The sequence below is a fragment of the Aspergillus candidus genome (assembly GCF_002847045.1).
Source record: "Aspergillus candidus strain CBS 102.13 unplaced genomic scaffold BDW47scaffold_5, whole genome shotgun sequence".
In the NCBI taxonomy this organism is placed as follows: Eukaryota; Fungi; Ascomycota; class Eurotiomycetes; order Eurotiales; family Aspergillaceae; genus Aspergillus; species Aspergillus candidus.
In genome coordinates, this window is record NW_020194010.1 from 388,271 (window position 1) to 399,437 (window position 11,167).

An 11,167-nucleotide genomic window follows, 5' to 3' on the forward strand; every position below is an offset into this window, starting at 1 on the left:
TGCCCGCCACGCCTGTGATTGTCTATCTATCTATGAAGGAGGTGATGATCACAAAGTGGCTGATATGATCCATACGAGATAGATGACCAGTCAAGCCCTAACTACTCCTCTTCCGTGCCCAACAACATGTCCACCACAACAGACATCACCAGTCACTGATACTGATAGGTCAAATCGGGAAATGACCCTATTTATCTGCCGCACTCACGATCCCTCCTGCAGGAACATTCGTGTCTTGGAGTCATTCTGCAGAGTCGCCCGTCTGTCCTCCACAACCGGCTTCTCTACCCCTGTTCAGGCCCGGGGACTCCCGGCGACAATGGTGAAACCGGGTAGGATTCGCTGCAGGATTCGCCCCGATGGGACCAAATGGGGGCGAGATGGGGGCCATATTGGAACGGGGCGAAGCTGGGATCATCGTGGATTTCTCCTGTGAGCAGTGGTCTCTTTATTGGGGATTTTTCAGGTGGAAATGGGGAGCGGAGACCGGCTTTGGCTGGCAACTGGCGATTTACACTGCTAAGCTGGGCATTTTCAGCCTAACTTTCATCCACCTATCATGGCTTTGATTTGCTGGGTAATATATAAGGGCTGACGTATCACAAACAATGATGATGATGATAAGGCTAATAAGGATAAGAACAAAGGAGACAATTTCTTTGACCAAGACAAAGAATTTGGATTAGCAGGGTAGCCATCATGCTGGTCCTTGTTGGCAAGTTCCCATCTATACTCCGTATAATCCGAGTGACGGCGAAGTATTGTATAAGGTACGTCATGTAGAGATATAAGTTATGCTTAGATATTTATATTATATATAAGATCTCTGTTGAGTCCCCTGATGTTCAACAGATGAGACAGGCACGAATGGACTTTATTTGATTCACCTTCGGCTAAGCGGAATCACAAGTAGAATTGCCTACCTGATATAAAAAATTATCTTATTCTTATAGGACTTCAGATTAATTCTAGGATAAGATATTCTCAAGAGAAAAGAGATAAGAAGACTTTATAATAAGATAAATATAATAAATCATAAGAGAAATAAAATTTAGTACGCGGTCAGCAAGGCAGTGATTAAAAATGGGGTTGACCCTGTGGCCGCTACGGCATGCCGTAATCGGGTAAGGCGCTCCTATTATATAGATGGTCTCATCTTTTGATATCGTGTCAACTCAGACTGACCTGAGCTACTTTTGCTATTAGACCAGTCTCTATATCCTATATTATAGTAAGTCGTGATTGTTTCATGTCGCCCCTTAAACTATTAACTAACTAACATTATTACTCTTTAGCTGAACTGGGAAACTCGGCAGAATCTGATATAATATTCTAAATTATATAGATCGCTTGTCCTGATAATCTTCAGGCCACTGGCCAAGCCGAGCCAAGCCATACCTGATGCTAGACATCGCTCCGTGTGCCTCTACCGAGGGCGCTGTGACAGATACAGTGCTTTGTAACAACTATGTTTGTCGGTTCATGATTGTTTGACGTGATCTACCACAATCTAACTACGGAGTATAATCTCTACTCTTTAAGGGGTCTTATGAACAGTCCTACAACCGTTTACTCTACCTAATCAAGTCTTGGATGATCTCAAAGCTGTCTCTTAAGAATAATAAACTATTATTTGCCGAGGCAGATAGAAGGAAGGTATGCACATTTCACCTTCAATATATCTCGGATCTGCCCTTATCAGTCACAGTAAGCAAGGACACAGTAAGCAAGGACAATATACTCCAAGATTTACTGCGCGATGGTGGCCAGGGTGGAGAGATACAGAGGCTTGAAGACCACATAGCAGGACCCGGGTGGCAGCCACCCGCCTTTTGACCGCGTTTAAGCCACACCCCACGCCGGCCGGTTAGTAGTTGGGTGGGTGATCACCAGCGAATTTCGGCTGTTGTACGTTTTTCTCCTTTTGATTTTCGAGCTCTACTTCTGATTGCTCGGCGACGATGGCAGTTTGTCCAATGTTGGACGCAAAGATAGCTAAGTCAAGCTGCGCGGCCATTGGATCGAATTGTGCGAGGTAGATTGTCGCTTCTGGCCTTGACGTCGGTGATCCAATTCTCGAAGTGGCCCAGCCATTAAACTGCCAACCACTCCTCGTGGCGTTCACGCGGCCTTCCCGCATTGACTTTAAATGCCGTGATGAGGATCTCCTTGGCAAATTGAGAGCCTCCTTCCGGTCCATGGCCCGGGGACTGAGTGTAATGCTCTTGCAACATCTTCCATCCTACATGTTGCCATAAAAGTACATAGCCATCCGGGGTGTACCGCTCACCACGACAGGAAAGGTAGTCCGAAGACAGCTTCGTGAGTGCGTAGAGACTTTCGCGACACCACCAATGAGGGATCTGACCTTCTTTGACAGTGTAGGGGAACCTCTTTCGGGAGCACGCTGGGAGTCCACCGTCGGCCTGTAGATCTCCCGACAGTCTCCACAGTCTTTGCAAGCACAGACCATTGACAAATCAAGACGCGGAACGGCGTACAGTCCGCGACTTTTGTGTACGCAGGCGATGGAAATGCCGTCCGATGTCCAACAAGGCTGTGGGCTACATGGCACAGACGTGGACCTGAGTTGATGAAGGGCCCCTAAAGGGCTGGATACACGACGCTACACAACGCTGTCACCAATCTCTTGTTCGTGGACCTTCGTTGAGGTTCAATCTATACTGCACCTCTTTATTTCTCTTGATAGCTGCCGTATCTCCGTCATCCGGTCCCGTGTCCCTTCAGTATGACGGAAAAGCCCACTCCCAGTGATTTGTCGCTCGGTTCGCTAAAGAAGCGGCACATCGCGGGCGTACGGGTCAGTTGGGTTTCCTCTAGCGCGTGAGGCGCATCGAATGCGGTTTGTCTCTGATAGAGGAGCTGATATCTGACTTCATAGCAGCCATCATTGACGTATTTACCAAAGCGGGCGTGAGATATGGCCTGAGAACTCTGCTCGGACATGGAGCGGGTGCCTACATCCAGGCTGCGTTTGCGGTCACACAGGCTGTGGTAGTCCCGACTGACGGGCCGAACGGGCTGGCCTTCATGCTGCTAAGTTCGTCGCCTATTGCGTCCTACTCGTTTTCCAGTAAGCTAACGCACACTTCGCAGCCCAGTTCAGCGGCATGGCGCTAGGCCTATCCATCAGCGACGCCATACTTGTCAACGTCGCGTCGAATGCCCTCTCCGCCCTGCTCCTAGCCTCCCAACCCTAGGTCAGGCAAGGCGTTTCCGCACCAAGCGGCCAAATGCTCTCATCGTCGTCCGGGACACTGCGCACGCAGTCATTTTCCATCATTGTGTCTGCATGTGGAATACATGAATGCTGTTGGTTTCCCAGCTCAGCTGAGAAGAGATCGATTTTGTCCGGGGGAAAGTAACTTCTGCATATATGTGGCTGCTGCCACGAACTTGGTGTGCTCGGGTTTAATGGCGGTAGGTGGCACGAGCTTCTGGCTTGGAAACTATCTTACTCAATACGGCGTACAATACAAAAAGCGCAAAGTCGCCGCTGCGGGCTGTCTGTGAGATATGTGGAATACTCCCTTGCCTTTTTGGGTAGAAGTTTTATTGGAGGATGATGCAGTGTGACCACACATGCTCGAGAACCAATGTGTTAAATAATAAGTTGGGCAATTAGAATAGGCAGTCTACTCTGACAATTGTATGATTACAAACTGATGGTGTTCCGTACCATTTTTAATAAGTGATAATTTGGGACATCCCCAAGTGCCGGACCAACAATGTCGATGATCGGTGTCCATCCCCGATCCTAAGACCGTCGCCTGGTGTCTTCTTTGGGGAACCATTGCTACCTCGAGGCTGTTACCAACCCTGGACTTTTCCATTGCCCTTATCTGCCACCGAATCGTCCGCCCAGTACCGCCCACTGACCTGCTCAATATCACCGACCGCCAATCGTAGCGGGATCTTCGCCCCCTCCTCTATTGCCATAGTGAGCAACGTGTCTGCGGGAGAGCAGGTGCTTGCACTCACCAACAGATTTGGGTGGCTGACCTGCCTGCGTACCCAGGGTCGTGCTCACCCAACCGGGGCAGCAGCAATTAATCAGCAAGTTGGGATTGTCGCGGGCCAGAATTCGCGTTCCGGCATTTATGGCGGCCTTGCTGACGCTGTAGGCCAATGCCGGCCAGCCTGACATTGTCGCGGTTTTCTGGTCTGCTGACTTCTATGGCAGGCAGTCAGTGGCAAGCTGGCAAGAAGAGAAAGAGTCTGTCCACACAACATACGCTGTACTCGTCGATCAGGGCATCAAGCTCCCTGAGAGTGAGGTCAGGGGTTAAAAACCGCGCCTGCAAGCGAGGATGGAAATATTCTAGCTGGCCGGTTTGGGAGGAGATATTGACAATGCGGCCTCCTTTGCGCATAATTGGTAAGAACGCTTGACAGACCTGGGGGGTTGGTTATTGGGTGACTGCAAATGAGGGGGGGGTTCTAAGCTTCTACATCGAGGGTCCCCCGATAGTTCACGTCCAAGGTTTCTTTGCGCTGTTCGGCAGTTATGTCCTCTCGGAAATAGAGAATCCCGGCGTTGTTGATGAGAACGTCACAGCCGCCGTGTTCGCTGCTGATCCTCGTGCGCAAAGCAGCGATACTGGCCTGGTCGGTGATACACAGCTGTGCGGGTCGAACTTGCACCGTTGGAGGGATAGATGTCCCTGTCCAGTCAATAACGGCCCCAGTACGCGAGGTTGTGTATACAATCAAAGGGCCTTTGAAGTCCCGAAAAAGCGCAGCACAGATGGCATGACCAATGCCACGATTCTGTAACCATGTGAGAAGGGACCGGCCTCAAACGGAGCAGACTTACCGCGCCAGTGACTATAGCTACAAGTGGAGCGTGCATGTTCAAAGATGTTGACTGTGTGAGTACTAAGTCACGAGAGGGGAAAAAGACCAGGTTAACCGGATGGCCTTATATCTGTCTCCTGCCTTGCCAAGCCACACTATTATTTCACTACGATTTAGCTCCACGCGCCAAGGGGAATGTTTGTAATTGTCTCTGGATAAACTACTTACTCCGTAGTGTTGAAATGCAGGGTGGGTCATTTACCAGCGAGGCTTCAGCAAATACCCGCTGTTGCACCAGTTTTGTATGGTTAAAGGGTCTCCACCACTCGACGAAGATCACACTTGGCCAACGGAAACCTCATGTGATTCAGCACTCTTGCTATCTACCTCCTCCACTCATGAGAAAGAACGCATCCGAAGCCATATTGGGAATCATCATATGCCCCATGGTAATATCTTGTTTCCTGTGTGGACGTTGTCTCGCGACCCATCCCTTCTCCGGTCTCCCATGCCGCAACACTGCGAAATATGCCATACTGAGATATCGCGCTGGATGGCTGTCATGTCTGGCGCTGTGTCCGGCTAGACAACCTAGTCTGATATGGCGTGACTTTCTAATATCGGTTCTCTTAAAGGGTGCGTACGTGGGCACATCTGGGAATTCGTCAGCTTTTGCTATTGATTCGTCGGCGCATTGCCTGGATTGCATACAAGGTTATATCCTCCTGAAACGAGGCGCTCGACTACGTCCATGCCCACCCCATCGTACGCCGGTCTCTAGCAGGCTTACAATGCGTGAATCTTTTAGCAATTATGGAAATGCTACTTATCTACGGCTATATCATCACTTACAAGCCCACAATGCGCATTGCTCACGAGTGTTTGATGCTTGAGAAAGACGTGCTTGGCCGGCGCCCTATAATCATCGGCTCCGGGGACGGAGTGCGCGCGGCATACCAGGAGACGTCCCATACTTTGGCCAAAGCATACCCCAGTATAAATTTGTACCAGGTCATTGACTGTGTGCTGACGTCGAGTTTTGTTGGTTTGGGCCTCTCTGTAAACAAAATTTGAATGCTTACCAGTCTGAGCATAGTACACATGAAAGTGGCCATGTTGCAGGAGACACTTGGAGCTCCGCGCTTGAAGATAATAAGCTATGTGACACTTAGACGCGCGTGGCCAGGGGTAACGGCCACCGGGAACATGTTGGTATATCGCTCGACATGTCGAACATGATCACCCTCCAGGTAGACTTCCGGCTCGCACCGAAGCATCCAGTTCCAGCGCAGGTCAATGACTGCTTTGACATCTACAACTGGGACCGTGCTATCTAAGTAGGTGCTCGGCATGTTTCATTCACACGCACAGTCTCATCTTTGTGATTCGAGGGTCTTTCTGGCCTGCGTGATACGACAATACCGCGTGCAGATGCCGATTCAAGAAGGTGCGAGATGGCCGCTGGGCCAAGGTGAATGGAGAGCACGAGAACCTATAGAGTCAGCACGGAAAGGCTCGAACCGGCCTTGGTGGAGGCTGGGGGCTTCTTACCGGAAGGTCCAATTGTAGCGGCAATGTGAACAGATGGATCTATAACACTTTTAACAAACAACTTGTACATACGACCATAGGGTGTGGAGAACAGGGCTTCCCGTCCGCTCAGCCGTACTTAAGCCACACGCCGGCCGGTTAGTAGTATGGTGGGTGACCACATGCGAATCCCGGCTGTTGTATGTTTTTCCTTTTTGGTTTTGCTATTTGTTGGGTTTAGTGCCCGGCCTACTCTACCTTCACTTGCTTCATCATCCTAGAAGAGAAGGCGTACCAAGTACGTAAACTCGGTCACTTAGAAGATTGTGAACGAGTAGAAACTGGACTTGATGGTTTATCTGAAAATCATCTGATGCCCTGTCTCTTTATTACTTCTCAGAAGTTTATCACCCTCTTTCTGGTATTAGAAGAAAGGTAAGACTTGGTATATTCTCTTCCTGTCTGGAAAGCGCCTTATCTCCTCTCTTACGGAGAGTTAGCTATGATAGTGATCAAAGATAGGCGCTCCTTTAGTCTACATAAACTAGAGTGGGTTAATCTGACTGCTATACCTTAACCATGACCTGACTGGTGGTTGACGGTCAGGTTAAGGTATAGATTTTCGATTAACCGCGGTTAACTGTTATACGTGTACTAGGCCTAGATGGGTTAGATAATTACTTGGTTAAGCAGACGATCTAGAGCAGCAGAATATATTTTTAAATCTACTTTTAAATGATAGAACGGACAGAATAAGGGCTATATATATATACTAATTTGAATACTAGGCCTAGAACCCTATATAGAGTAAGAAATCAATGACTTTTATTTACAGATCCTTGCCTAAATAGGCTTGATTACCGAGAACGGTTAACCGCAGGTTAAGACAGAGGTCCTTAACCTGGCCTACCCTGGCCATTGCCCACTCTAACTCAGAGTCCCTGTCACAGCTGGGCACTCTAAGACAAATCAAGGATGATTGGCTTCAAAATTAAGGCAGCAACAGCCGGGGTGGAGAGAACACGGTTTTCCGCCCAAAGGCCACGCACAATCGTGTCCCCACGGTTACTCCGTACCATGAACAACGTATGTGACCACACCACATATGTCAGTTTATAAAATTGATCTACTGGTATCATAAGAAAATATGCAAATTGTAGCGATTTTATATAACATTACCGCCACAGCGTGCACACGTGGGTGTATACAATGCGATTAGGCCGATCAGACCAGTGGTACTACTGCGTTGTCTTATATACTCTCGGGCTATCCCACTTGAAGTTCTCAAACATTGATAGTATTGATCGGAAAGTAAGCACGCGAACTTACCAACCTTGACGCCAATCATCTTACTTCATATTATGGCGTCAACGGGATACCGACCCGGAGATCCCTCTCAGTATCCCCACCAGCTTATCGGCATCCCGCTCAGTAGGCATACTGGATGACAAAACAGCTAATAACTCTACTCCTTATATCTGGGTTGTGATTCTTCCTATTTCATTTTCCAACTTTATATTTATTTTAAATGGATATCTCTTCTTGTTTTCTTTCTTCCCCCTCATCTCTTCCGCAAAAAAGATTAAAGCTACCGCCATGGATTCTCCCCCAGCAAAAGCTTGCGTGGATGATGGGCTAACACGGAGCTATAGTGCAGCTGCAGAGGGCTACAGTAATTACCTCGAGCCTGTGATCTCCGAACTACCTAGTATCCTATATCCCCCCGAATTCGAAATATACTGGGACCCCCAAGACAGCCAGAATCCCCGTCTATGGCCCCTGTGGTACAAAAGCCTCACAGTGATGACCATGAGTCTCGGCGCTACAGTCGTAAGTCTCTTCAGCACATTATACACATCGGGGATCCCAGGGCTGCAAGATGAATTCCAGATATCCAAAAGTGTGGCCCTCCTGGGCGTCACCACCTACCTTCTCGGCATGGCGGCGGGAACGGTCATCTTTGCGCCGCTGAGTGAAGTCGTGGGTCGACGGCCTGTTTATATTGTCTCCATGACGATATTCCTCGTACTGATACTGCCGAGCGCCCTAGCCTCGAATATTGAGTCAATCCTCGTGGGCAGGTTCTTTGGGGGTTTCTTTGGAAGTGCGATGATGTCCAACTCTCCCGCCTCTGTCAATGATATTGTGTCTGATGAGCACCGAGCTCTGGCGTTTGGATTCTGGTCTATTGGACCTACCAATGGTCCGGTTTATGGCCCGATCATCGGTGGCTTTGTCTTTGAATATCTGGGTTGGAGATGGACGAACTGGATTGTTCTCATTATGGGCGGTGCCGTCTTGGCCTTGATGGTCTGTATTGAAGAGACGTACGCTCCGCTCATTTTGAGAAACCGAGCCGAAAAACAACGGAAGGAAACGCAAAATCCAAAATGGTGGACGCGTTATGATGGTGAAAAGGATATCAAGTCCTTGCTTAAAACGAGTCTCAGTCGGCCGTTTATGATGATCATAACGGAACCAATATGGTATGTCCCTCACCAGACTATCTCTCACCACCATCCCTACCTTATACGGAAACCTCATCTAACGACACTACAGTCTATTCTGGGATATCTACGTCGCAATAGTCTACGCCATCCTCTACCTCTGCTTCGTCGCCTACCCAATCGCCTTCCATCAAGAACGCGGCTGGTCCCCCGGAAACAGCGGCCTTTCCTTCACCGGCATAGGAGTCGGCGTCCTGATCGCCATCGCAATGGAGCCTCTCTTTCGAAAAGTAATCAACCTTCACCGCAAAAGCTCAGAAACCGGCACAGTGCCACCAGAGGCTATGGTAAGCATCATCTGCCTCGGCGCAACGCTTCTAGCAATCGGCCAACTGTGGTTCGCCTGGACTTGCACGCCCAACGTGCACTGGATTGCGCCCATTCTGGCGGGTGTTCCCTTTGGGGCTGGGAATGCGTGTGTCTTTATCTATGCAAATAACTACATGGCGCGCTCGTATGGTATCTATGCTGCTTCTGCGCTTGCGGGGAATATGGTGTTGCGGAGTGTTATGGGGGCTTGTCTTCCGCTTGCTGGGCCGGAAATGTATGCGACGCTTGGGTTGCATTGGGCGAGTACGCTCTTGGGAGTTGTGGAAGCTGTGTGCATTTTGATTCCTGTTGTCTTTTACTTCCAGGGACATAAGATTCGGAAAGCGAGTCCGCTTATTAGGGAGATGGAGAGGTTACTGGCAACGTGAGATACTCCAGTATGTCTCAGTCACGAGTATCATGCATCTATTATCCACTGTGTATGCGAAACCGATCAAGTCTGGGTTGAGATAGTGCTAATAGCGGGCTGTCATTTTTGAGATAGTGTAGCCTTGCCTTTATTAACCTCCAAGGTCTTATAAAGTATGACTTGTCATCTAATAACAAATGAATTCTATATACTGGTAAAGCATTCATATATACATGTAGTCTAATCTAATCTAATCTAGATGCAATCCATATTAAACACCCTGATCCCTCCCCTCAAAAAACCTCAAAACAACCTCAGCAGCCACCTCCGAATCATCCACCCCAGCCTCATCCCCACTCCCCCCAATCTCCTCCAAAACCCTCCCGATCCTCTCCTCCCCCCACTCCAACCGCCTCCCAAACTCCCTACACGTCTCGCGGTTCACAAACCCATCAAACTCAAAGTGTCCCTGGAACGTCAACACCCGGCCAGGATAATACAGACCCTGCACCGCACAGGCCGCACTAGATCCCACATTCACCCACGGGGATGGCAACCCCCCACACCCCTTCTCTTCCTCTTCATTCTTGTGGTACTTGTGACTGGCAGGAACAACCCAATCCCCATGAACCATCTGCAACCGCATGCACTCCGGCCCCGCGCGCAGGTCGCGAAACGGGCCTGCGAATGCGCGCGCGAACGGCTCAGACAGCGAGATGTCGACGGGGCCGATTTCGAACCCCGCGGGGCAGGCTTCGACGTGCACGGATGGGTAAAGCAGGGCTTGCGCGATGATTTGGTGGCCGAAGCAGGCGCCGAAGAGCCGGACGTGCGGGTAGCATGTGAAGACTGTTTGGATGAATGTCTGGAGCGGCGTGATCCAGGGGTGGGTGGCTGTTGCGTAGACGCCGGAGCTGGAACCGGTTATGAGGATGCCGTCTATGGGGTGGGTTAGGGGGTTGGTGTTTGAGTTGTTGTCGCTGGCGCCGTTGGTGGCGACGGTGGTGGTGGTGGAGGGGGAATGAGGTTGCTTGCGTAGACTGTCTAAGGAGGGAAGGCAGCCTCCTACGACGTCGTAGGCTGTCGTGTGGATCTGTGAAGGAGACTCATGGACTCGTGCAGCGGCTTCTTGGAGGAGTTTTTTGAACTGAGAGGAGTAGAGTCCGCGACGGGCGTAGACGGCTGGGACGGGGATGTCCGCGTCGAGGATGGCGATGTGCATTTGTCGCTTTGTCGATGCTTGGTTTGATTGCGCACTCTCTGTAGTTTGTTCTCTTTGATTGATGATAGGCTGTTATGCTTGAGTTGGATTTTTCAGGTGATTGAGTTGAATGGAATTGTTGTATGTTTTTGAGTGGCGCATCTCCATGGGTTGGATTTTAAAGAAAAATGTTAAAAAGTGGGTCAGACGCATAATGTTACTTGTTTGGGAAGGGCGGTCCGTTTGAATTCACGAATAACCTCAAAGCTTATCTGTCGGTTACTCGGATGCAAAAGGTACTGTCATAAGCGAGGTCGTGGAGAGAGCATCCATCAGCCACTGAAGGGCGGCAGGCAGGCTGCAGCCCAATATCAAACGCGCATATCAAATGCGGAGACAGATCTATACAGATAAGATAAGTAAATGACTGTT

At 49.6% G+C, this 11,167-nt stretch overlaps 6 protein-coding genes across 6 annotated transcripts; 2 read left to right on the forward strand and 4 right to left on the reverse strand.

Annotated features, from left to right (window-relative positions):
- Positions 1–1,805: 1,805 nt before the first annotated feature.
- BDW47DRAFT_99855 (uncharacterized protein) lies at positions 1,806–2,194 on the reverse strand. Its single transcript, XM_024820954.1, has one exon. The coding sequence runs from the start codon at positions 2,138–2,140 to the stop codon at positions 1,868–1,870; it is 273 nt and encodes a 90-aa protein (XP_024675300.1). The 5' UTR covers positions 2,141–2,194; the 3' UTR covers positions 1,806–1,867.
- Positions 2,195–2,749: 555 nt separating this feature from the next.
- BDW47DRAFT_122848 (uncharacterized protein) lies at positions 2,750–3,221 on the forward strand (the record flags this gene model as incomplete). Its single annotated transcript, XM_024815933.1, has 3 exons — positions 2,750–2,825; positions 2,903–3,061; positions 3,118–3,221. The coding sequence occupies 3 exons, from the start codon at positions 2,750–2,752 to the stop codon at positions 3,219–3,221; spliced, it is 339 nt and encodes a 112-aa protein (XP_024675301.1).
- A 433-nt stretch (positions 3,222–3,654) lies between these two features.
- BDW47DRAFT_99858 (NAD(P)-binding protein) lies at positions 3,655–4,964 on the reverse strand. Its single transcript, XM_024820955.1, has 5 exons — positions 4,838–4,964; positions 4,474–4,791; positions 4,257–4,418; positions 4,003–4,195; positions 3,655–3,950 (listed from the first exon to the last, which is right to left on the reverse strand). The coding sequence occupies exons 1-5, from the start codon at positions 4,871–4,873 to the stop codon at positions 3,832–3,834; spliced, it is 828 nt and encodes a 275-aa protein (XP_024675302.1). The 5' UTR covers positions 4,874–4,964; the 3' UTR covers positions 3,655–3,831.
- Positions 4,965–5,972: 1,008 nt separating this feature from the next.
- On the reverse strand, positions 5,973–6,290 carry BDW47DRAFT_99861 (uncharacterized protein; the record flags this gene model as incomplete). Its single annotated transcript, XM_024820956.1, has 1 exon — positions 5,973–6,290. The coding sequence occupies exon 1, from the start codon at positions 6,168–6,170 to the stop codon at positions 5,976–5,978; it is 195 nt and encodes a 64-aa protein (XP_024675303.1). The 5' UTR covers positions 6,171–6,290.
- A 1,654-nt stretch (positions 6,291–7,944) lies between these two features.
- Positions 7,945–9,753, forward strand: BDW47DRAFT_133685 (MFS transporter; the record flags this gene model as incomplete). Its single annotated transcript, XM_024817897.1, has 2 exons — positions 7,945–8,834; positions 8,908–9,753. The coding sequence occupies 2 exons, from the start codon at positions 7,945–7,947 to the stop codon at positions 9,551–9,553; spliced, it is 1,536 nt and encodes a 511-aa protein (XP_024675304.1). The 3' UTR covers positions 9,554–9,753.
- A 52-nt stretch (positions 9,754–9,805) lies between these two features.
- On the reverse strand, positions 9,806–10,756 carry BDW47DRAFT_122851 (type 1 glutamine amidotransferase; the record flags this gene model as incomplete). The annotated part of the gene is made up of 1 exon (XM_024815934.1): positions 9,806–10,756. One exon carries the CDS (start codon positions 10,754–10,756, stop codon positions 9,806–9,808), a length of 951 nt encoding a protein of 316 aa, XP_024675305.1.
- Between the last annotated feature and the right edge of the window lie 411 nt (positions 10,757–11,167).